General features: G+C 49.7%; 1 protein-coding gene across 4 annotated transcripts in view; it reads right to left on the reverse strand.

Annotated features, from left to right (window-relative positions):
* Window positions 1-26,130, reverse strand: part of CACNA1E (calcium voltage-gated channel subunit alpha1 E) — a 319,486-nt gene that overhangs the window by 62,679 nt on the left and 230,677 nt on the right. For 3 of the 4 annotated variants that reach the window (XM_078078099.1, XM_078078098.1, XM_078078096.1), the window contains 17 exons: window positions 24,184-24,237; window positions 23,469-23,558; window positions 22,319-22,528; window positions 21,465-21,577; window positions 19,729-19,841; window positions 19,246-19,377; window positions 18,693-18,765; window positions 17,279-17,396; window positions 15,409-15,476; window positions 14,575-14,672; window positions 10,187-10,243; window positions 8,414-9,061; window positions 7,672-7,982; window positions 5,329-5,485; window positions 4,065-4,194; window positions 3,297-3,356; window positions 2,451-2,557 (listed from right to left, as the gene is read on the reverse strand). In XM_078078099.1, the coding sequence (XP_077934225.1) occupies window positions 2,451-2,557; window positions 3,297-3,356; window positions 4,065-4,194; window positions 5,329-5,485; window positions 7,672-7,982; window positions 8,414-9,061; window positions 10,187-10,243; window positions 14,575-14,672; window positions 15,409-15,476; window positions 17,279-17,396; window positions 18,693-18,765; window positions 19,246-19,377; window positions 19,729-19,841; window positions 21,465-21,577; window positions 22,319-22,528; window positions 23,469-23,558; window positions 24,184-24,237 (2,539 nt within the window). The remainder of the gene's footprint in view (window positions 1-2,450; window positions 2,558-3,296; window positions 3,357-4,064; window positions 4,195-5,328; window positions 5,486-7,671; window positions 7,983-8,413; window positions 9,062-10,186; window positions 10,244-14,574; window positions 14,673-15,408; window positions 15,477-17,278; window positions 17,397-18,692; window positions 18,766-19,245; window positions 19,378-19,728; window positions 19,842-21,464; window positions 21,578-22,318; window positions 22,529-23,468; window positions 23,559-24,183; window positions 24,238-26,130) is intronic. The other variant, XM_078078097.1, reaches the window with a different exon arrangement.

A 26,130-nucleotide genomic window follows, 5' to 3' on the forward strand; every position in this document is an offset into this window, starting at 1 on the left:
AGAGAGGCTTCGGTTCCGGGGCTGTTAAGGCTTCCCCTGCCACCAGCACCAAAGCCACCACCGCCATGTTTTCAAAGGGCACAAAAAAAGAACAAGATAGATGACAACCCTCCAGCCCATTGTCATCACTCTGGATCTGAGGAGAGACAACTGGACTGTGGACATGGGGCAGGCATGCAGAGGTTTCCTCTACAACAGACCTCCTCCCCACAAGCACCTACACACCTGCCTGGTTACCAGGGTGTGTGTCTGTGTGCGTGTGTGTGCGTGCGTGTGTGTGTGTGCGTGTGCGTGTGTGTGCGTGCATGTGTGGGTCTAAGACAACCAAGTCGTGGAAACCAGCCTGTGTTCATCTTCAACCATTTGCACACACTACATATCAACACATACTTGGCTCCAGTATCTGGACTTCAGGATGTGATGAGAGACTGGAAGGATAAGGAAGGGAATTAACATCTAATGAATTATTGAACATTATATCAAAACTAATGATTTACTATTTGTTGGCTAATTGAACTTAAATTAAAAAAATTTATGATCATTCACATTGTGCCACGCCCTATGTGCTAAGCACGCCACACGCATTATTTTGACTGCATTCCAGGGATGAGAAACTGAGGTTAGGAGGGCTACTATCTTGCTCTGTTGCTTTAGGACATGATGCAGGTAAGTAGAGGGGCTGGGATTCAAAGCAGGGCCTGCCTGAGTCCATAGCCCACACCTTCCTCCCACTCTGCCCTGTCACCCCAAGGAGCTCTGTTCTTCCTAAAGATGGGGAGGATTCTTTCCCATATACTTCTCCTTCCTTGTGTTTTGTTTCTTCATAGAGAGACTAACTACTTTACTGAGATCAAAATAAGAAAGAAGAACAATATGGTGAATAATATATGCAAATGAATTGATAAAGTGAGAAGGGAACTTGACGTTTTAAAAACTCAAGGGTGCTATTTATCCCTAACAAAGTAAGTAGGCCTCCTTAGGAAAAAGACAGACTTTAATGATTTTTTCTAAGAAGGAGGAAGAGGAGCTGGGAGTCCCCTTGGTAGAGCCAGAGTTGCCTTGATTTTTACCTTGGGGTGAGAATTTATACAAGGTCCAGATGATGGGGGAAAATACCCTGCTTTGGGGCAATTTCCTTAGAAATAGCTCAGTCACATCTAATAGGAGGCTTTCCAGTTGTGAGAGACACAGGTGATTCCATGTGACTCCAATGGTGGGCGGGGGCGGTTAATACACTGGTGTACATGGGGGACACTGAAATTGTCCTGCCAGCCCAGCTCAGGGCTACCAGCCACATTCAACCTGGCTCTCCTTTGGAGGATCCCCCGTGGACCACCACGAAGTCACCCCACCTCTTTCTCCTCCAGGATGGACAGAAATGGAAGCTGATGGTGTTTGGGGAGAAGAGGGGGATGGATTAGCCCCTTTTGACCACTTGGACCTGGGAAGGCCCAACCTCTGCAGGTGCTCTGCCCCTTCCCTTTTGCAGTGGTATCACTGACAGCAGCTCCCAAATGCTTTCCTTCTGCCTCATCACAGTGTAGCCAGACTGGCTTAAAGATCCGGCTCTGTCTTGCACTTGGAAAGGCGGGAGGGAAGTCTTCTGGGCCACCTGGAAAAGGCGGGAGCTCTCTGGCAGTACAACAAGGTGCCGATGGGGCCCAGAGGCTGTCATTCATCTCCTGGGCACTCTACACACCAGCTTAGGGAAAAGGCCCTGACCATGTGTGCTTCCTAGCTAGACCCTGGAGGGCCAAGAGAGCCCCTTCCTTGACGGATGCCACGGGAAATGTCAGCATGTAGTTGAAAACCTGCTACAGCTGAATCAATGTTTGGGAAAAAAAAAAATTCTCCAAATGTAATGAGCATGGTTAGTCACCTGAATGTTTTCCTCAGTGCGTTATCAAGGAAGTTGTGAAAGTCTTATGTTCTGGAGCTAAACATATTAACATGGTTCTTATGTCTGTGAAATAACTCTGGATTCCCCCTGCTCATGAGCAGAGAATCTCCTCATACTCAAGAGTCTGTGATCCCCAACTGTGCATTCTTCTTCCAAGCTGACTCTTTGTTTGACATATCCAAGGAAGGAAAGGGTACATGAGCTGTCCCTGGGTCCCTCCCTGAGCCCATGGAGGAACTGCCCACAGGGGTGAGCACCTGCCTATGCTTGCTCATCTCCAAGAAAGGAACTCCAGGGCCCCTGACTTCTTCCTTGGGACTCCCCCAGCTCCTCCTTCACCAGTGCTGCCATTTGGGGCAGGGAGCTGAAGCTATAAGGCTCGCCGGAGTTCCACAGAGGGCAAGTGGGAACCAGATTTCCAGGGCAGCTTTCTTTGGCACCACTCTGAGTGGACTGCCTCTCACGCTGGCCTAGGAGAAGGCCTCATATCAGTCCGATTCTCAGGAAGAAGGGACAAAAGGAAACTGAGCAAGAGGAAAGTTACACTTACGCCAAAGCAAAGGCCACCAACGCACCAACCACCACCACGAAGTCCAGGATGTTCCACAGGTCTCGGAAGTAGGACCCGTCCTGCAGGATCAAGCCCTGGTCTATCATCTGAAGGAGAAGGATGTGAACAGCCGTGGATGAGCCCACAGGAGCCGGCAATGCACCCGGAGCTCAGGGCTCCTCAGGGCAACGCCCCTGCTACGACTGTCTCCACAATCAACCCTACACAAGGACCTGAGGAGCAAGAGGACAGGTCCCAGAGGCTCTCTCCACCTAACTGTGAAGCCCGAGGCCCCATGTCGTAGCCACCAGGGCTCAGCTAGACTCCTTGGCTCTCACATTCCTCCTTCCTTTAGTGGCTCAGAACACCAGGCGTCACCACATATGCACAGATGGGGAAAACCCCAGATGGGAGAGACTAGGAACAAGATAGAAATGTGGGGTGTTAGGGTGGTGGGGACCAGACTGGTAAGCAGCGAGTGCAGCTGGGACCACATGGAGTCCAGGAGGACTCATCCCTCCTTGGCCCTTTGCCTTGGCTCAAACCAGGGGGCACACTGGGGAGGCAAGTACAGTGCCCAGGCCTGTCTGCACTCCTGCCTGCCTGAGAGTGGACTGGCTCCTCCCTGGACCACTCCCACAGGTCTGCCCCAGTCTAAACAGATCCACACAGCCATGCTGTGCCATGAAGTTTGGTCATGACAGACTTCATCAGACTTCTGAGGCCAGAAGAGAAGTCGCCAGAGGCCTGCGGTCTGTCATTGGCTGGTAGGTGGCAGCACTGGGGAAGAGCAGACCCATGACCCATCCAAACCCTGGAGCCCAGCTTTTCTCTGGAGGCTTTTACCTTTATGACCATCTCAAAGGTGAACACGCCAGTGAAAACATAGTCAAAATACCTCAGGACCTGTAAGACACGTACAGCGAAGGGCAAGAGGACCATGTGTGGCCACCAGGCCGTACACACTCCTGCCTACCCACACACATGCAGTGCTGCCCCCGCACCCCAGCTCACTTCTACCTCAGAACAGAAGCGTGGGCTTGTAAGTGCTAGCTGGACACACGCAGGAGAGGAGCCATGCATTCTGCTAGAGCCGCAGGACCCGGTGGTCAGTCCTTGGCGCCTCCCGCCCCTTGGCCAGAACTTAACTTCTTGGGTCCCAATTGCCCCACAAATCTCTCCCTCAGGACCTGGAATCCTTGTCGGTTGCAATCCTCCCCACCCACCCCCCGTCATACCTCCCAACATACACCCTTGGGACCTCCAGGAGACATCTCAGCTCCCTGGGGTAGAACCTCAGCTCCCCAAATTCATGCACATCCCTCACGACCTGACATCAGACCCCCCCCACACACTATAGAAGCCCCTGGGCGGCTGCAAAGACTGGCTGGCTCTGGATGTAAGGCCCACTGCTGAAGCCTCAGGGCACACGGTGGGGACTGGGGAGAAGGGGCTGATCTGGAAATGGTCCATACTTTGCCCTGAGGAACAGGAATGGGCCATTTCTTAAGCCTTCCTCATTTCCCAGGAACCTTCCTTAGTTCACCTTTAATACTGGGATGGGGAGGGGCTGAGACAGGCAGGTCCCAGGGCAAAGGGCTCCCGTGCACCCACTTTGTTGCGCTCCGAGTTGGTCAGGACGGGGTCCTCGGCTGCCAGGGCGATGCTGCTGGCCGCGATCACCAGGAGAATGCACATCTCAAAGTAGCGCAGGCTCACGATGTAGTGGCAGGCCCTGCGGATCCTGTGGGGCGGAGGAGCCAACAGAGCTGCGTCGGCTTCCCTCCCCTCCCATCCCTTACTCCCCACCTTCATGCACATCAGCCTCCTCCAGACAGCCAGGCCCTGGCCAGAGGAAGCCGTGGGGAGAGCAATTTAATTTCGCAGGCACCACCCGTGATTTAAAGCTCCAGTGGGAGAAGGTAATCAGATTGGTTAGAGGCTGCAGTGCGCAAGCCAAGATACATTATCTGTAGGCACGTCTGAGTCAAGGGAGCAGCCAGCATCAGACGACATGCACTCCCCACGGCCACATGGTACCCTCCACCGTATCTCAATGTCTACTCCCCCACCATACAGAAACTGGGACATAGCAAGGAAATCAGAAGAACCAAGAAACCTAACAATAGACCTTGATTCTAAGATTCCTAACAAGAGCAGCAACAGGTTTTCATGAGCCCCACATATTCTGATTAAAGTAATTGTTCTATAGACTGTATTCTGGACTTGTGTGACCTGACATACCTTAGCCCAAGTTCCTTCCTTCCCAGAGCCTTGCCTGAAATACTGCCCATGTGGTCACTGAAAACCTTTTTGTCTTCCTAGCCTCAGAAGCAGGTCTATGTGTACATCTTGCTCATTTCCAGGGCAAAAGGCAGCTCAGTCTAACCTTCCAGAATCTTCTCTGCCACCTCCATCTTATGCCCCTACCTCTGCTTTGAGGAACATGCCCATTTCAAAATTCACATATGGGACAGTGGGACCAATATTCTTAAACTCCAGTGGATGATCTATTTATTCTAGGTTCCATATTCTCAGTTCTGTCCACCACTGGAATATTTGATGACACATCCCAAGTAGATTTCCTTCCTCCCACCCCACCCCTACACAACCTACTGACCAAATAAGAGGAATAAGAGTTACAGGGTCCTTTTCTCATGACATCTCTCATGCTTCCCTGTCTTAAATTACTTTGTAGGCTCAGCACAGAGCTCAGAGGCTGTTCAATCCCATGAACCACTTCCACCAGTGAGCACCCCGCATGTTTCAGATGTCTGGCCACAGTCCACTAAGTGGTCCCTCATCTCTCCTTCTCCTCATCACCCTGCCCTGGCTCTAACCCTGGCACTGAAGGGGGAGCGACGGGAGGGCGCCTTACGGGTTGGTGGTGCTGAAGATGAACATGGAGCTGTGGGGCACCATGGCTTTGCCCGTCTCACGCTTCTCCTTCTTCTGCTTCTTCTCCACCTCCTCCTCCTCCTCTTTGATCTCTGCCTCCTTCAGGGGACTGGCTTCTCCATCAGTCTTGTTGCTAACTGCCAAAGGAACGTGTTGAAATCATCAGAAATCTTGCCGCCTATGAGAATGGTGCCCTTTGTTTTCCATGGGTGTAGGATCAAGAGGAGGGGAAGGGGTTAGAGGAATGTGTCTAGCCAGGTACCCTGCAAACACTGGGGGTGTTCACTATTACACTGAGTCAAGCCCTTGCTCTCGTTCTCGCCTGGCCATCACCCTAATTTTACATGGTATGACTTTTGCCATATAAATAATAATCACGTTTCCCAGGGTCACAGAAGGCTTGTTTCTGCTGTAAAGTTTACAAAGCTGACATATCTAAAATCTAGATTCTTTGCCTATGTTCACTTCTTGAATTTTCACATCACTACACCCTGAGCTGCCGTACTCTGCCCATTATACAGATGGGAAAACTGTACTCATATATAATGTACTCTGCCCATTATACAGACGGGAAAACTGAGGTTCAGGGAATTCAAGTACCTATCCTAGGTTCATACAGCTAGTTCCCAACTCCAAATCCTGTAGCCTTTCGATGATCTCCCACTGCAGTGGAAGATTTTAAGAAGCCGTTACTCTGTTTGCGGCTGACTTGCTGGCTCTGCTTGTTCCAGTCATGATTAATGTTGAAATGGCAATGCAATATTCATACCTCTATGGGACCATGACTGCATTCCAGGACTGGGAGAATGAAGGAGCCAGAGACTGAGTGAAGCTCTTGGGCCACCCTCAGTTTCCACATGTAAGTCACAGGGTGGGGTAAGTGGCAGAGAGGCGGAAGCTCTCTGAGCAGGGCAAGGGATGCAGTCAGCCCCTCCCTCAGCTAATGACTCTATCCTGGAGCCTTGTGCAAGCAGCAAACCTTTGAGCTTCTGGCCCCTTCTGGGTCCTTCCAAGAGGTAACTCATCCAAAAGCCCTCTGATAATATGCTCTTACCTATGACCAAGGCCATCGACCAGCCCCAGAACAGGAACAGAGAAAGGTCAAACTTCTTAACATTTCTCATCAGAGAGGGTCCAAAGCACTTATTAGAGCATAAAATGAAACAGACACCAAAAGAGGTTGTCTGAAATCCTGAGACATGCCCAAGTCAACCCCAGGAGCACTAGACATGGGGGATTTCATTTTCTAAAATAGTATGGGCATTTTGAGTGCTGAGAAGGTGATGGAATGGAGATGGAGCAGTGGAAGAAAGAAAAACAGGGAGACGAGAAGACTGTTCTATGAAAAGAAAAATAAGGAAAAAGAGAGGCAAAAAAAGCAAGGGTGGAATCTCTGGTCGCAATTCAGTGGCCATGGGCAGCAGGTGGGATTAATGCAGGAATGGGGGTGTGGTGAGGGCTAGGTAGGGGATGGGGTTGGGGGGGAAGTAGGGATGGGGTGGGGTTAGTACAGGGATAGGGGTGGGCTTAGGGCGGGGATGGGGTTAGGGCAGAGATAGAGGTGGAGTTTAGGGTTAGGGCTGGGAGAGGGATGGGGTTAGGGGAGGAAAAGGGATGGGGTTGAAACAAGGATAGGAGTGAGGCTGGGTGGGGTTAAGGGTGGGGATGCAGGGGTAGGCCCAGTAATTTTTGTCTCTTCCTTTTGAGGTCTGGAGATTAACATCCATTGCCTGAGGGATCTAGGATAAAAACTGAGTTAAATCTCCTCGGAGGAAAGAGTAGATAAGAGTAACAGATTCATAAAATGTTAGTGCTGAGAAAGACCTCAGAGATCACCCAATTCAATGCTTTCACTTTAGGGTTGACAACCTGAAGCCTTGGGAGAAACCGAGGTTTGTTCAAGCCACACTGAACAGATCTGGGCCATCTCCTGCACCATCAGAGGTTCCCTAACCTATCCAAGTGACAGGGCACCTTGCAGGTCCTGGAGAACACCACCAAATATTCACACGATAAGTCAAATAGCTGAATATACATCTGGGTACCAAACCACGTGTGATCTCCTTGAAGTCTCTATGGTGGTCACAGGGGCCAAGGCTGAAGGAAATTTTATGGGCAAAACTTAAGACGGAGAACATTCTAACTTATTTTTCCTGCAAACTGAGCTAAAACTACTGCTATCATTTACTTGCTGAAGAATGACTTCGTCCTGCTGGTGGGGTTTTTCACGAAGCTTTACTGGGTGACTCCAGAGCCACAATGGTCCCCAGCCCCGGGGGGGATGGGTGGTGAGGGTGAAGGGGGACAGGGACTGCATTCTCACTGTGAACCACAGTTGAGTCCACCAAGGGGCCCACGTCGGGGATGGCAACAGTGACGCTGGTGCTCGCGGTGGTGGCCTTGTCTATGTTGGTGGCGCAGGAGAGGTCAGGCTCACTCTGGCTGATGGCCCTGCCCATGTCCAACTGCACGTCGCCCAGCAGGGCCCGCTCACTGCTGCCCTCCGCCTCCTGCTCGGTCAGCGCCATGTCCTTCCCCACTTCCAGCTCCAGCTGGGGCAGGACCAGGGGTATGTTGTCCTCGTCGAGGGCTCCTGCCAGCCCGGAGCCTCTGGGCACCATCAGACTGTTGGTCCTGGAGGGACAAAGGAGGAGATGGCTGGTGCTCAGATCGGAAGAAGCTGTTCTCAAGTGGCGGGTGAGCCAGGCAAGAGGGAAAGGTGAGGGAAGCCCAAGGAGCCTTGCTGGAGAGCGTGGCATCCGCTGCCTCCCACCCCGACCCACCCAGGCGGGGGGCAGCTAAGACCCCCAGCCAGTGTTCAGGCCTTGTTCCTGTCAATTGGCCCGGGACCCGCTCCCAACAGGAGATGCCCTAGAAGAAAAGACCCCGGTTTTCAAGGGGACAGAGTCCATCACCTATCATAGTCACGCATATCTCATGAAGGGTGCGTTAGCATCTTCTCCATTTTGTAAAAGGGAAAACGGAGGGTCAGATAGGATCGTACTGAAGAGTCCTTTACCCCCACACGGCTAGATGTCTCTGGGGCACGCCTGTGACTAACTCACCTCCTTAAGTTTTGGCCTCGCTCTTCTTCTTGGATTGTGGGTTCCTTGGCCGCATGGCTGCCCCTGGGCTCGCAGTCCTTCTCCCCCTTGGGGGGCACCGCCTCATCCAGACTCCGCTCCTGGCTGGCAGACCTGCTCCGGGAGGTGGAGGAGAGCTCCCTGCCTTCTGTCCTGACCCGACGGTGCCGGCTGCGCCGCTGGCTCTGCCTGTGTCTGGTGCGGTCCTCGAAGGTCACCACGGTCTCCCCTCCCCCAGCCTCCGGCTGGGTCGGGTCACAGTTGCCATGACAGGGCCTGGCCAGCCACGGTGGCTCCCGTTTGCCCAGGGACAAGGGGCTCCTCTGGTTGTCCAGGGCGCTCGACAGGTCCCCTCCATCCCCCTTGAGGGACCCCCCACGGCTGATGCGCTCCTCCTCACACTTCTCCAGGCCCAGGCCCAGGCCCTCGATGGGCCTGGGTCTCCGGTAGAGGCTGGGGTGGGCATTGAGTGGGTTGAGGGGACTCAGCGGGTTGAGGGGGTTGAGGGGGTTCATTGGTGGGGCCTCCTCTTTATTGAGGGCCTCCTGGCTGGACATCTGCATGTGCCTTCTCAGCTGGCTGGTGCGCTGCTCCCACACCGACATGTGGTGCCGGCGCCTCCGCTCCCTCCTGCCAAAGGGGAAAGGGCGAGGACCACGGTCAGAGCCTGACAGCTGAAGGCCAGGGAGGGAGCCACCGGGGTGCAGACCAGCCCTCAGCGGCCGTGGCAAAGGGGCGGGACACATGGGGGGTGGGCAGCAAATGGGAGAGCCCAGGACCTGCAGACAGGAAGCACAGAAAGATGCAAGGAGCGGAGTGGGCCACACACGAGTAGGTGGTGGGACCAGCGCCTCCGAGCATGTGGGGCTTCCCACTCTCGTCCCTGCTCTGCAGTCGTTGGGGGGGCAGGGGGGCGGGGGATGGGTATCAGCCTGGGACGGAGACCCCGGGGCCTGCAGGACTGCGGTACCAAGGCTCACCCAGTCTGCACTCCCCTGTTCTCCTTCGCTCTCAGGACATCCACCTATACCCACCCTGTGCTCAGCACTGGCCCTTAATTCCAGGTCAGAGACCTTTGCTCCCCCCCCGCTCCCTCAGCTCCCCCTGCCCCTCAGATGGTGGGGGGGGGCACAGGCTGAGAAGTACAGCGGCCGGGTCCGACGAGAGGAAGCCTGGCGACGGTGACTAGCAGACCCTTGTTGGCATCGCCCTCCAAAAACGAGAGTGCCGTGGCTCTCTTCCACGACAGCTGACGCAGACCACGGCACTGTGTGTGCCAAGAGTGCCGGCCCCTGCTTCTCAAAACCGCTGCCGAACGCTCCAGCCCAGGGGCTGAGACGAGCCCTCACGTGGCGGCAGGCGCACGCAACGTGACGCACCCAGGAGTGGGCTCCCGCGGGCGGGAGGGCAGTCCCTGCTTTCACGCACATGTGCCCACACGCACCCTCGCGGAGGCCCACGCGCCGGCCCTCGGGCGAGGCCCACACGCCGACACGAAGTGCCCACACCAACGCGTGCCCGCTCGCAGGCCGCACAGAGGCGTGCACGACACACGGGGTCACGTACCGTAGACACACACTGAACTGAGCACAAGTGGAGAGGTGCAGAGGATAGTGTCCACGGGACACACGCACACACCACGGCACACACTGACATGCACACCCGGCGCCACTGTGTCCGCGGTGAGGACGAAGACACGGTGTCCCCACGCACACACATGACCGCTCACAAACACGCAGACCGGTACACACATACAGGTGGCTGCTGCGTGGCTCCCACATCGACATGTGGTGTCTTCTCCTTCTGTCTCTTCTGGGAAAGAAAAACGAACAGGTTCAGTTCACCCTGGCCTCTCAGAACCACAAGCCCCACAGCCACCAGCCAGTGTCCAGGGAGAGGCGTGGAGTCCTCTAGGTGCCCACACGCTCTCCACATGCCCGCTGCCCTCTGGAGGCTCCCAACCTTCACCTTGCCCAGGGAGTGACCTTGGATTCCTTACGAGGTGCAGACACATGGATCCGGTGCTGGAAGCACACATGCAGGCGCAAAGGAGGTCTCATTTCATAGAGGACACAGCTTCGGGTGCTCGGTCATCATGCCCCCCCGGCACTCACGCCTGCCCCTAAGTGCCCTTCGGGGATCTATTCTGGAAACCCTACAAACTCGGATGAGAGTTGTATTCCCCCCAGTCACGTCTAGGACATTCACATGGGTGTGACCCCCCCGCCCCCAAGCTCATCACTCCAGCCACGTAACACATGCGGGAAAACTGCTCCGCCATGCACACCATCAGAACCACAGAGCAGCCCACGGCCGGGGGCAGGGCCACCCCGCCGTAGGCTGCTGTCCATGTACTTCAGGACATGTGCGGCGCCCCTGCGGCTCTGCGACCCAGTGACCCTGGCCAGAGGCCTTCCAGGCTCCGTCTGTTCAGCCAGGTAAAGCGCAGTCCCAGCCTTCTCAGCCATGCGCAGGGGGAAAAAAAAATCTTTCTCCAGACACACACATGCTGTGCCCTTTTGCTTACAAGGTCCAGAGAAGGTCAGACTGGTAGGGTGTGGGCATCACCCACAAAGGCAAATGGGACTCCTAAAAATGAAGCTCTCAGGGCAATGTCAATGCTCAGGTCAAGGACAACACACATGGGACTACTGTGGAGCAGGCTTGCCCCTAGTCCTGGGCTGACAGACGTAGTCTGGCCCACTGGGCCCTGCCTAGACCTGGGGGATGCTTAGCGACCGTTGTTCCCTCCCTGACCGACGGAGAACATGCTAGGCCTCGTAGCACTGCTCAACTGTTATGTCCCACATCCGCAGAGAAGCCTGATACATGGGTGGGCTGGGGGAGGAGCGGCAGCTGGTGGGAGCCTCACTTGGTATCTGGAAGAGGCACAGTGTGTACAAGCATCCACAGAGTGGGGGCAGACATCGCTGCGGAGATGCCTGTAAGCTCCCCGAATGTGTGCACCCCTCAGCAGGGGCAGCTGCAATGCAATGAGGCCCACGTGGGGTGCCGCTGCCAAGCAGCATGGGTAACACATAGAAATAGAAGGACACACTCTAGCCAGGCAGCGAGCACACCCACTAGGGAAAGCAGACGCTACCATCTACTTGCAAATTCTCAAATACTCAAATATCAGCTCTCCAGAAGCACATGTGTAAGAGTTTAAGTACATGGAAGAATTCTCTTTCTCATGAACGCACACACACACACACACATACACACACACACACGCCAGGCAAAGACAGACCCAACTTTTAATTCCCATACAAATCAGATACACGCTTCAAACTACACTTCTCCACTCACACATACACATATCCAAATTCACAGCCCATCAGCAATACACCGTCATTCCTAAAATCACACAGAGAGGCATCGACATCTCTCCAACTCATGCATGTGTGACCTCACATACACCTGACATTAACCCTGTGGATCAGGAAGGGCAGCAGCATTCTTCCCATTTCAAAGATGGGGCAACAGAGGTTCTAGGATCCTAAGTGGTTCTCTCTCCAAGGACACTGAGCATAGGAGTGACAGAACCAGCCCTCAGACCTTCTGATTTGTAACAATGCTCTTTTCAGGTTTCTCTAGGGACAGACACCTCCTCGGCTGTCCGGTAGCCCAGGAATCAGCGGTCTTGCCTGCACTCCGGAGAAACACACCCCACCCTGACATCGCTCCCGTCAGCAGCACCCACCCAGCAACCAGAGCTGGATCTCTGCTCATCTTGGATGGTTGTAGCACCTTTTTCCACCTCACCGTGCCCAGACACGCACACAGCTCACTGCCTACAGCTCTATGCCTACCCGCATTTCATTCATTCTTCCATTCCACAAATAGTGAGTTTCTACTCTGGGCCAAGCATCTTCCCAACTCACGTCTCCAAACCCACTCTTCCCCGGGCTTCCTCATCTCAGTAAATAGAACCACCCACTCCTAAGTGACAGCCAGCCCTCCCCATCGGCATGTTTGCATACCTGTGTGTGTGTATTTTTAACCCAAGCGCATGAGTGCAGGGAAGGTGGGGAAGGAACGACTCAAGGCCCAGAGAGTATTCCAGAGAGAAAGGAGTTGCTCTACCTCTCTCCATCAATCTTTAACAAAGTTTGAGGGCCAGTTTTTTCTCACTCACAGAGAAGGGGCTCAGAGGCCAGGCCTTCCGTTTTGAAAGGTGAGGGCAAGATGATGACCGTCCAGCGGAAGAAGGGCCCCACACAGAACTCTGGAATGACTCTAAAGGGCAAGACAGAGGACATTCAGAGCCCTTCCCATGAGCACTTGGCAAAGAAAGGCTCCTCCTGACCAGTTTCAAGCGGTGGATGACAGGGTCTGGTGCCTGGATAGATTCGCACCTCCCGGGGGTCTCAAAGCCTCCCCATCGATCCCCAGGGCCGCCCACGCAGACCTCACCGAGGCTCAGAAGCCACAAAAGGGATTCTCAGCTCCTCCTCCAACACTTTCTTCCAGGTCCACACGGGGCCCACGCCTTGCTAGTTCTACCAGCAACCACAGGTCCAGGCTAGATCCTTAAAGTCTACACTCGCTGCTCTCCTCTCTCACCTGCCATTCTCTCCCTAATCCACTCCAACTGGATTCTGTTCCCACCGGGCCGCTGAAACTGAAGGTCACTAACAACGTTCGTTTTGCCAAACCCAATGGTCCCTTTTCTGTCCTCAGCTTATGTGATCTTTTGAGAGTATTTAGCTGCACTGTCCACTCACTCCTTCCTGAAGAGTTTTCTTCTCTAGGTCTCCAGGATAGGACACTTCCCTGTTCTTTCTTCCTACTCCTAATTGCTCCCCGTCTATCTCCTCTGCGGGTTTCTCCTCTGCCAGACATCAAGGCACAGGAGTGCTCTGGCCTCCATCCTGAGCAACTCTGTCTCACCAACTCTGTGCCAGTTCACCCGTGCTAATAGTTTAATGCCATCCAAATACAAATGGCTCCCCCCAAATCTTTATTTCTAACCTGGACTTCTCTTCCAAGCTTCAGACTCATGTGACCAACGGCCTATTCAACATCTTCACTTGGATGTCCTCTAAGCATCTCAAATTTAATGTGGCCAAAATGAACCTTGGATTTCCACCGTTCTCCAAACTATCAGTAAGTACCACCACCATCTACCTAGTTGCTTAGGCATCAAACCTTAAAACATGGGAGAAATATTTCTTTTTCTTTCTTATCCCCACCTCCAACACATTTAGTCCATCACCTCGTCCTATTGGTTCTCCCTCCAAAGCACAGACTGAATGGGATTACTTCTCATTTCCTCCATTGCTACCATGGTCTCAACGACCATTATCCGTCACCTACTTTATTCTTATAGTCAACCCTGTCTCCCTGCCTCCACCTTTGGCCCCTACAATCCATTCTTCATAGAGCAGAGCGAACTTTTAAAATATTTATCATGGCGGGGGGGGGGGGGCGCCGGTTAAGTGTCGGCCTTCAGCTCAGGTCATGATCTCGGGGTCCTAGGAACAGGCCCCGCGTCGGGCTCCCTGCTCAGCGGGGAGTCTGCTTCTCCCTCTCCCTCTGCCCCTCCCCCTGCTCACGCTCTCTTTCTTTCAAATAAATAAATAAAATATATTTTTTAAAAAGTGTAGATCATGTAGTATCCATCCTTCTGCCTTAGAGCCTCCATGGTTGCAATTAGAATAAAAGCTAAAACGCTTCACCTGGGCCTCCAGGATCTCCCTGGCCATGTCTCCTTCTATTCCTCCTTGCTCCCTGCCCACCAGCCACACTGCACCTCGCTGGAGAATGCTCCTCCTTTGTAATTTTACATGACCGCCTTCTCCACATATAGATCTCTGCTTGAATTCCACCTCTTCAAAGAATCCCTCCCAGGCTGCCTGTAAGTACTGCACCCAATTCTTATTCTTCTGCATTATTACCCTGTTCTATTTACCTTAGAGCAGTGATCACCACCTAAAATTATTTATGTGTGTTAATTATCTATCTCTCTCACTGAAATAAAAGCTCCATGAGAACAGAGACTCTGTCTTGCTCGCTGCTGTATTCTTAGGACATTTCCCAGCATGGAGGAGGCATCCTCTAATAATATACCATTTTGAGTTGATGAATCGGCTGTTAGCACAGGAGCCCAGGGGTCAGTGAAGTGGGGACAGCCAACTCACTCGATAGAGGGCATGTTGGGTGCAGACATCGGGCTGACCTCCTTGGCCTTCTGCAATGCATGTTTCTGGTTGAAAGCCTCCTCTTCTTCTTGCTCATCCTAGACACAAAGCAGAGATGGCCTTGCCTGGTATCCCCATGAAGGAGAATAGCTCCCTTGGCTCTCCCCACAAGTTCTGGAGACCAGATGAAATGAGGAAGGCAGGAAAAGGGGTTAAACAAGGCAGTAGGAGGGTGGGTGGCCTCAGGTGGCCAGGTGCCAGGCACCTTAGGAGACAGAAGCCTCCACAGCTCTGGCATTGCCAGTAATTCTGGTCTCTACCCTGTCCCACAGGCTTCCCCACCATTCCTCAGGAAAGCCACGGAATTCTACCCCAGGCTCTAGCCCTCGGTGGAGCCCATGGCTGTGGAGGTCAGAAGCTGGAGCTGACATCTTTCAGATGTTCTGCAGTATCTGCAAGTGATGGAGCAGGGTCCTTCCAGGCAGACCCGCCCTAAAGTAAAATGCTAAGACTGTGCCTCTACTTATACCCTTTCCCCTGCCCAGCGAAGTGGCCTTACCCCAGGTGATCAGGCAGGGACCTCATCCCCTAACCTACATTCCTGGTGTAAGTGTCCCTTCTTTGTGATGACACTGGGAAAAGCCAGTTCAGGTGAAATGACTAGAGCTACTAAGAACACACATCTTCTCAGCCTGCTCTGATCTTCACATACATTATTTTACTTGATCCTAACAATAATCCTGTGAGGTATGCAAAGCAGATACATCATTCCCATGCTCTAGATGAAGTGCCCAATGGCACAAGAGAATCATCAGATCTGCAGAGAATGCTTACCTTGGTCAGCTCTTGGGCATTGGCCAGATTGTCCACAGCAATGGCCAAGAACACATTCAGCAGTGTGTCTGGGGTGATGAGTTAAGGATGGGCAAGTAAGAAAACCAAAAGGCTTCAGCAAGACTGAGAGGGTTTCTCGAAGTCTTTGCTGCCTGGGATCCAGCAGGAACAGAAGCTACCCCACAGCATCAATTAAGCAGAGGTTATGCAGCCCTGTCTGAAGAAGAATATCTCTTCTTCCTTCCACATGGCTTCTCTTTGCCTAGGACACAGAGATAGCTGAATCCAATCACTCAGGGGCCAAGTTGGAGTAAGGGGGCCTTTAGACATGTATGGTCCCCACTCAGAGCAATATTGAATAGAGAATCATGGAACAACATGACAGTAGGGAGCTCAATGCAGGAGCTTACTTCTCCTTTCTGGGAAGCTAGAATTGAAGCCCACCCAGATCAAGATCCTACTCTGTTCTTAAAGGTGAAAAGAAATGGGATCCCACAGACCCATCACTGAGCGGCTCTCAATAATGGAATGCTAACTTCTCTCATTCTTCTTATCCTAAAAGGCTTCCATATTTCATTTAACAAAAATGTCACAGAGCACACACGATCATTATGGAACCATTTCCATTCTAAACTCTAACCTCTGAAGTCCCAATTTTCCAACTCTCTTTGAGATCCAGGTGTTGTGGAATATAGAACTGGTTTTAGCATCAAAGTCCAGGTCTGACTACCCTCAGAGCAACAGGAAAATCAAGGTGCCATTGTGACAAACTGGTCTTCCATTTCTGTAACGCACTGCATAACTTTCTTCTTATGGGTGTCTCATGTTTGTTTCATAGTCTGCTCTGGCCCCTAGAAATTTTCAGGGCAAAGAAGGTTAAAGGAGTATCTTGTCTCCGTGAGACTATGGGAAAAGCAAAAGTACAGCTACATCACACAGCTCTCCCTTCTTACTCCATCAATGCCATTTCAAGGCAAGTCCCATCCCCCCCAAACATCTAGTGATTGTGTAGAAGTCTGCAGTTCATAAGGTGCATCCAAATAAATGACCTCATTTACTATTCACAACTAACAAAGGGATCAATGTTGTTATCCTCCTTACAGATGTGAAAACTAAAAGCTCAGACAGATTAAGGGACTTTCCCAAGGCTACACAACTGGTAAGCAGAATTGCTGGTATTAAAACCTAAATCTTCCTAGTCTAGATCTTATGACCAGGTAAGGGTTTGGGAATTAAATGGACTTGATTTCCAGTCTCCCCTTACAATTTAATAATTGATTGACTTTGAAAGTTATTTCTTCTAAGTCTTAGAAGGTAAGGATCAGATGAAATAGTGCCTGTAAAACATTTAGTACAGGGTCTCACGAATAGCACAAATACAATAAATGTTAGCTATGCTAAATAGTATTAGCATTAATCATAATACTGATATTTCTGAGATCTTATTATGTACAGGTCCTGTTCTATATTAACATGTAATTAATTTATTAATATTACAATGTGACCACTATTTCAGCCTGCAGTAATCTTTGTCATCTCTTATTTTCCCCAGTTGATAGTATTTCCAACTATTCAGTATAAGAGCCTCACATGTTATTATTTTGTATGCTGAAGATTTGGATAATACTTTATCTCCTTGTTTATAATTGTCTTCTTTACCCAACTAGTACACAAGTTCCTTAAGATCAGAATCCTTGTTTCTCTTAGTATACCAAGCAATATCCACCCCACTACTACCCTGACCGCCCCCCCCCCGCCACCGGCCAAAAAAACTCACCCACCTCTACCACCACCATCACCACCACCACCCTCCTTAAATGCTGGTCCAGGCAGGCAGGCAGCATGAAGAGGAGTATCTTAAAAAGGATACAGTTTCCAAACAAGGTGAGCACAATGAAATAGATAGCTGACCACATGCCTGAGCTGACCCCACCCTGGGAACGGATCCCATTGTACATCACCTCATTCCAGTCCTCCCCTGTTAGGATCTACGCAAAGCAAACAACAGGCAAGTCAGAGACTTGGGTTGATTGAGAAAATGGGGCCAATGTAAAAAGGAAAATTCTGGCCTCCGTCTTTTCCATCTACCCCCTTGCTTGGTTATTCTGCCAAGGAGAAAAAGTCACTTCCATGAATAATTCTAAACTTCCTTTTGATAAGGATGATAATTTTAGGCATTGAAAATGGAAAGAGAGCATCACAAGGAAAGATTCTTTTCTGAGTCTGACTACAGACTCCCTCTACTTCCAGCTTTGCCAGGCCTATGGGAATCACACAGATCAGGTGGTCTGGTCACTACCAGTCCATCCCAGGGGAGCTAAGATACAATTCGTGGGATGGCAGCACTACTAGAAAGAGCCTCATGGGTTCCAGTTCCAGAAAACTGGGTTCTGGTTTGGCCTCAGATTCTAGCTAAATAGTGTTTTCTTTAGCTCTCAGCATTATTGATTTTTGAGTTTCCCTCCACGATTTAAAAACATATTTTTTGTGGGATGGGAGAGGTGGGGTGGGTGGAAAAATAATTCATTAAATGGACATATGGGTCAGAAGATGCTTCCAATTTCAGAAAACCATAAATGTGGTATGATTGTTTTTCTTCTTCCTTACCAATCTGGGTCATTTTTATTTCTTTTTCTTGTCTGATTGCTGTGGCTAGGACTTCCAGCACTACGCAGAATAAAAGTGGTGCAAGTAGACATCCTTGTCTTGTTCCTAGTCTTAGAGAAAAAGCCTTCAGCTTTTCACCACTGAGTATGATTTAGCTGTGGGTTTGTCATACATGGCCTTAATTATGTTGAGGTAGGTTCCTTCCATACCCACTTCATTGAGAGTTTTATCATGAATGAGTGTTAAATTTTGTTAAATGCTTTTTCTGCATCTATTGAAATAATCATATGATTTTTAACCTTTATTTTGGTAATGTGGTAGATCACATTGATTGATTTGTGGATACTGAACCATCCGTGCATTCCTGGAATAAAGCCCACTTGATGGTAGTCATAAATACTGTAAGTTACTGAATGTCTTTGCCTTAATATCTCTTGTGAACTCACAAGTATAGGAAAAAGGCCAATACTGTAATTATGATAGAGCTCTTCCATTATTGGTAAGAATGTAGCTACAGAAATTCTAGGAATTATTGTGATTATAATACTCAACCAGAGTCCCAGTTGCCTGGGACGAGCCTGGGGCAGAAAAGTAGGTTTCTCCTAACATATCATTTTGCTATGTGTAGGATCCAAAAGATCCTACATAACATTTTTAACTGCCAGTTGGCCTCATACCTGGAATACAGTCATGATGGCTGCAGGGAAGGTGTCAAAGTTTGCCGAAGGAGTCCCATCATTAAAGTTAAACCTGAAAAGGAAGTTCAGAGAGAAGAACAAAATGAAAATCCCACATACCAAGTTTTCCCTTCCTTCTTCATCACTTCTTTTACCCTTTCTGCATATCCTCCTCTTCCCTAATTTCTCCCCATTCCATGTAACTTATAAAGATCATATTATTAGTGACTACTACTGATGGACTGTGCACTTTGAAGGGTGTGGATAATGAGATGGGGTTTGGGCTGATCTTGAGTTATAAGGCCCCACGCTGTACATTTTGGGGACAGCTTCAAAGAGAGGTCTCCAGACCCAGAACCCTGTACAGTGTGAAAAGATTAAAAGCAGAGACATAAGTTTTACACACACACACACACACACACACACACAGAGGGGTTGATGTGGGCCAAAGCAAACAGGATGATAGCACAGTGACCAAATTAGAAATCCTGGCGCTCACAGGCTAAAGAGTGGGTTTTGAGGCTCTTTGGATGGAAAGTTCATTGGTGCTTACCTGCCTCCAAACAGCTGCATTCCTAGGAGAGCAAAGACAACGATGAAGAGGAAGAGGAGGAAGAGCAAACTGATGATAGACTTCATAGAACTCATCAAGGAGACCACCAAATTTCGCAGAGATGCCCAATACCTACAAAACCCAAACATTACAGCAGTGAACACTGAATGTAAAATTATCCCCAAATCTAGCTGGGCATCTGCCTGGTAGTCTATGAAATAGGCTGTATTTGTGTACTTGTGTGAAGGAGAGATGTGAGCAACAATGAGGCTCCCCTGGGGAATGTGGCATGGGATCTGGCATCATAGGTATTTTTCTGGTTTGATTTTTGGAGAAGGAGGAGCTGAAGAATGGAGTAGGGGATGTGGTAGGGAAAGGGGACTGTGGCAAAGGAGAACAGGGGATGGAAGGAAATATATTAAGGCAGAGAGAAGCTTCCACTCTCACAGGTGGTTGGGAAGAGTCCAGATTCTGATCACTTACTTGGTTATTTTAAATATTCTTAGAAGCCGGAGAGCTCGCAAGACACTGATTCCAAAAGATGTACCAGGTCTGAAGATTGCCCAGACCACTTCAAAGATACTGCCCACTGTGACCTAAAGAGCCAAACCCAGCCACAGTGAGGAGGAGGAGGAGAAGAGAGGAGCCTTCTGGCATTCAGCAGTCAACACCTGTCACTGGGCTATGGTGAAATTAAAACTCTCCCCTCCCCACCCAGCGCAGCTCCAACAAGACTACCTATTTGTGAAGGCTGCCAAGGGAAAATGAGACTCTACTGCCTCCCTCCCCACTGCTCTCCACTCCCCTTCCTGACGTCACTCCTTCATGCTGGAGACTGGTTCACTGCTGCTCTGTCCTTGGTGGAAACTACAAGAGCCAGTCACTGCTTCTGCACAAATCTGAGAGCCACAGCTGTTCTTACATAATAACACCTTGAACAAACACACGAAAGAGCGGTACTCAAAGCAAGGAAACGAATTTAATTTAATACAGGTTGCATTCCAATGTAAAAACCTCAGAGGAGGTCCACATTCTCTCACTGTCCTAGAATTTAGTGCTACCAAGAATGGTTCAGTCACCCGTATGTGAAATATCTTTCAGTCACTCAGGTCCCACACACCCCAGTGGGACAGTACTACTTGGCGGCATATAGATACTGATTGCTGTAGGAAGTAGCAATGTCAAATTAACAATTTGGTTTTTGTTTTAATTACATGTGCACTGAATGTCTACTATGTTCTACACAACACACTAGGAAGAGTGACAAAAATTAATCCTCGCTGCAGCGCTGAAAAGTACGTATATAGGGAATGGTCTTTCACTTGCTGTTGTGCCTGAAAATTGCCCATATACCCAGAAGCATATGGTCCAAGTGAAAACGCAGATTGGCAAGTGCTCAAAATCCTTAGTACCTAACTGAAGATTTGGCAGGAACAGAACGGGTTTGGCAGAAAGAGAAGTGGTTCAGGAACCCAAAGTTTTGCAACCTTGTTCTGTTGCTAACTGGCGATGTGAACTTGCACACGATGTTCTCTGTTTACTCATCTGCAAATGGGAAAGGTAACTCCTGATATGTAATAGAGTGGCTAGGAGTCCTGAAAGCAGTGGAGGGCAAAAATGTATGTCAGAGCACCTTGAAGACTGTTAGATATGCATACATTTACATATCAACACAATTTAGGAAGTGAACACTGGATGAAATAGACTATGTGGGAACCTGCTAAGACTGGATATGTGTGTGTGCGTGCACACGTGTGCATCTTTGCATGAGGGTATATCTAGATAATTTTGCCAATTTTAAACTGAACTAAAAAAAAAAAAAAACAAGTATATAAGCTTCTCATTTTTACTGAGTCACCTTCTGGAATCAGTTCCTTTGTTCTCTCTCAGGCTTCCCCCTAAGATAGTAAGTGGTTAAAAACTTGCTATGGGCAGCTCCGTCAAATTCATTCTGCTACACACTTAAGTGTACACAACGGTATGCATGTTATACTTCAATAAAAACATTAAAAAATAAAAGAACTTTAAACAAGCAAACAAACAAATCCTGGTATGGGAAGGATTTCCTCATTCCTGACCTCCCTTTAGCTCACTTACTTAGTCCCCTTTTATAAATTCTGATTTCAGTGCTTCATGCTGAGCAGTGGAGCGAGCTGCTTATCTCAAACTGAGGCATATCAACATGAAGCAGGAGGACAGGCGGGCTCCAGAGCACTTACCCCAAAATCAAAACAGTTGAATGAAGAGTGAAAATAAAGTCGAGGCCCCATGCCATACATCTTCAGGGACATCTCCAAGAGGAACAGTCCCAGAAACAAAAATTCTGCATAGTCTGAAAGCGTCAAGAGCAGAAGTGTTTATTCCATAGATGCCATGGGCTCCCACACCCCCCAGCCCAACCCCCTCACCTTACGGAGGAGCCCTCAACACCAGCAGGACCCCCAAGGCAAAGACATTCAGTGACCACGTCAGGTCAATGGCAGGCAAAACCTAATGATATCTGAATACACTCTGACCTGGGGGGCCCAGGCACACTCCACATGTCTGCTTTGCTCTCTTTCAATGGATGGGTTTGTCACTGGCCTTTAAATGGTGTATGGCTCTCAGGAGAGAAAGAAAGGGCTTTATCATGGCGCTGATGAAAGAGCCAGATTCGCCTTACACACACCCAGCTGTGTGACAGCATCCTGGATCCCCATTTACCCCCAATGGAGGCCCTACCCAGAGCTGACCTATAAGTTCCTGTCTTGGTCTATTGGAAGTAACCACTGCCCTTAGAACTTTCTCCCCAGGACTTAGGTGACCAAAACTCTCTACACCATTGAGTCTCCTTAGATACTAAGTGAAGGCCTTAAAGTACCCAAGGCTAACACCATTTTGTTGTCTTATCAGCAAAGATTCATCTGATTCAATAATGAATGACAAGGGGACCTGTGGTGTGCTATCCCAACCCCTAGAGGCCAACTCTGGCCTCCCCCTCAGAGCACTGCCAGGCCCAGCAGGACACCCATCCTCTTATGTTCACACCCGAATCTAGCCGCACTGTGCCGGCCGGCAGTCACTGGCCACTTACAGAGGAGATGGGTGAGCCACTGGGGCTGGTTGTGATGGACGATGGCCACGCAGGCAGTGTTGAGAGCCACAAGGCTCAACACAATCCAGTAAAACACCTGGGATTTAACCATGTGGCGGATAGAGATGCGCAGAAGCCTTTCTTTGTGCCGGAAATAGGAGGCCCCATCCACCTTTGCACTTTTGATGCTGGCTCGGGCAAGAGGTGTGCCTAAGGGGAGAGAAGTAAGGAGGAAGAATGAGGCTGCACGACAGATCACCCTCCACGGCAAGGGGGGCAGTCAAAGGGGGAGGTGGACAGCTTCAGTCCTGGGGGTTAGGTGACCCCCACATTGCAGGCCCAGGGAAATCCCTATGGTATGAATGAAGTAGTTTCCATAGCAGAGATCCCTGCTTTTCCTCTCTGGACACTCTCAGTTCTAGGAAACTGAAAGACTCCCTGGGCACAACACCAGACATATACCCAGTGTCCTGAATCCTAATAGGATGGCGTTTATGGGCTTATGGGGATTGGGCTTCTCTCTGGCCTTTCAAGTATGTTTCAGGCACTGGAATCGTTTTGCTACATTTGTGATGATTTCTACCATGGGCAGCCTAGAGCAGCACTGAGTTCTGTATACCTCTTCTGCTTTTAAGGATGAAGTGAGGGAAGAGGTAAAAATCTGCCATCCCTTTTTCTGGGAAGGTTAAATCTGCCATCAGCCAGCATATCTAAGAGAACCTGGGACTGAAGAGCAATCATTTAAGAGTTGTCAGTAGGAATTTGTTGAAATATCACATGGAAGTAGGTGGGTGTCACTAAGGTTAAGCAAATGATTGCAGGTCCTCAAATGGGGGTCACTAGAAGCAACAGGTCCTCGGGATCCTTGGAACAATATCTCAAAGTGGGTTCTCATTATCACCTCCAGGACAGACAGTATTTATATGCAAATGGAATACATCTGTCACACTTGAAGAATCTGGGTGGGATTCTTAGCCCTACACCCCATGGTCCATTTTTCTCTAGATTAGATTTCCAAGTCCTTCCCTAATTACTTCCCTAAATCCTGGATTCTCTTGATTCTATTTCTCTTCGTGGTGCTTCTCAAAAGACAGGATCTTTCTTCTTACAGGAGCTCAGACAAGTCAAAGATCTAACTGGTTCCACTCACCCACAGAGGAGATGTCAACACAGTGCTCATCACTGGAGTCTCGAGTCATGGCCTCCGTCCGGCTCCGTTTGATGGTTGCCCTTCGAAGCACTACACCAGGGAAGGGGGGAGGCCAGTGAAAGAACACAAGAACAACCAGATCGTTCTGGTCAAAGCTCAGGACTGTGTGCCAGAAGCCTCTGTGACACAGGCAGCCGCCTTGAAGCACCTGAGCCATGGTTCTAGAAGTCGCCAGTGTCTACAGAGACAGGACTCCCGTGCTCGGCAGCACCTCGAAACACACGGGCTCCAGAACCCTTGCTAGACCTTATCTACATGCAGTAGGTAAACAGGCGCTCCCTATCTGTTTGTTCTCTTCATAAACAACGCCACCTCCTGCTAATGAAATGGTCCCAAGATGATCCCCACAAATTTTCACCGAAGATCCCTTTACGTGCCGCTGGTTGTGTGATGGTCTTTTCATGGTACGGTTATCAATCATATACCCTAGAACAAAGCAGCTCTTGGATTTCATTTCCATCACTTTAAAAAGCATTTAAATCCATGAGTCAATTCCCTTCATTTTAAAGCATGAGAGATTTTATGACAGAGAGACTTTCATTTCAAATCCCAGGGCACTCCTCTTGGTTTTTTTTTTTTTTTTCCTCTTTTGATCAAGAGATGGCCACAGCCTAAGAGGGCGCAAAAGCAGGCAAGTGCGGGAGCACGTCCTTACCTTCTAAGGCTGACGTCCCGGCATTTTTATTTTCTTCAGCGAGCATGACTTCCTCTATATGGAAACAAATGGTTGAGTAAATTATCTGTAAATGTCAAATTATTTTGCAAAATGAAAAATCCCCCAGGGACTGCTGTGGCTCCAGGGCAACAGAAAAAGGGAGAGAGAGAGAGAGAGAGGGCAAAGAGTTCACAGCTCCACGCAGGCACCAGCATCAGAAAGACAGCAAGGGCCACAGAGGGAGCTCCTGAGTGCAAATCAGAACAGAAAGGAAGTTCTGTACCGAGGGGCCACGTGGAGGTTGATGGGTAAAATTCAGCTCTGCGTCTGATAACACTTGCTGCGAGCAAGACCTGATCTTTTTTAACTGAAATCTCCTAAATTGGTAGGAGTGAAAAATTTCCATTTCTGTTTTTTTTTATTTTACCCAGGTTCTGTAAACTTTTCCTAGCAAGAGGAGCTTCCTTGGTGCTCCTCGTCCGCAGCACATACCAGGCATACCAGGGCACATCTACCGCCTCGTTCAGGAGGTAAGACCATGTTTTCAGCTCCAGCCTGTCTACTTCTTGGAGGAGGAGCAGAAGAAGATGCTAATGGCCCAGAGGAGCAGGACTTTTGGGCTTGCTTCCTCTTACCCCCATACCACAGTCTGCCTTGCTTGAGGGAAAGAGGCTTAGGCCCATCGTGAATTTGTCCCTCTGATAGAACAAACAAATATTTGTTTTTTGTCCACCTTCCTGGCACAGAGTTCCCAAACCCTTGGAATTTACTGTCTTCCGTATGCTAACAAGATAACTCATTGTGGGGGAGGCCTACACTACCTGAGGATCTGGACGGGTCACCAGAAAAACCAACCACATATTTGGCTATAACTTTTAGCTCCGTTCCCCCTCCTAACTCCTGGAACGGGTGAGGGGCTTGAGAATGTTTAATCACCAATGGCCAATGATTTACTCAAGCAGGTCTATCTAATGGAACCTTCAAAAAAAAAAAAAAAAAACCCTACATAATGGGGCTCAGGAAGCTTCAGAGTTAGTGAACACATTAAGATGCTGGGAGGGTGATATGCCTGAAGGGGGCATGGAGGCTCTTTGCCCCCCTTCCACCCCCACGTATCTCTTCCATTTGGTTGTTCCTGAGTTGAATCCTTTGTAATAAACTGGTGGTGGTAAGAATAATTTTCCTGAGTTCTGGAAGTCATTCGAGGAATTATCAAACCTGGAGCCCTCTAAATTTGCAGTCCAGAAGGCAAAAATGCAGGTCACCTGGGGACTCCACTTGGGGCTGCTGTGTGAAGTGAGGGCAGGCTTGTGGGATTGAGTCCCTAACCTATGAGATCTGCACTAATTTCTGGTGGTGTTTAGTGTCAGAACTGAATTGAATTGTTGGACACCCAGCTGGAGAACTGAAGGACTGGCCAGTGTTGGAATGATGTGTCTGGTTGTTGGTATTTGGAAAAGAACCAATAGTCCCTTGGATTTTCCTCATGACCTCCCCAGGAACAGTCCTGCATTCCAGGAATTCTAGTGAGACTTGTTTAAAATAAACCTCACTAGCATCCCTCCAAACTTACAAACTAGCCCTTCTGTCCCATGTCTGGCAGGATTCTGAGTCCCCTTTGGGAGTGATGTGGATGAGTTTTGATCCCCGCCCCACCTCAGCCACAGGGAGGATGTCGGGGGCCTTGAGCAATCATTCCTTAGGATCCCAGCTGCTGGGGAAAAGCTTGCAGCAGGCCCTATTAAACAATGGTTTAATTTAAGCAATTTTAACAAGTAAAAGGACAAGCAGAAGAGGGCAAAGTCATTACCATAATTCCACCTGCATAATAAAACAGAGAGTATGTAATGTATTTCCCAGGGAGGGGAACACTTTGAGGCTCGGAGGGGACCACGCAGGATGGCCATTATACCAAGTCATAAATGTTTAGCTTTCTTTTTTAAGTAC

This window comes from Halichoerus grypus, chromosome 7, assembly GCF_964656455.1.
Source record: "Halichoerus grypus chromosome 7, mHalGry1.hap1.1, whole genome shotgun sequence".
Lineage (NCBI taxonomy): Eukaryota > Metazoa > Chordata > Mammalia > Carnivora > Phocidae > Halichoerus > Halichoerus grypus.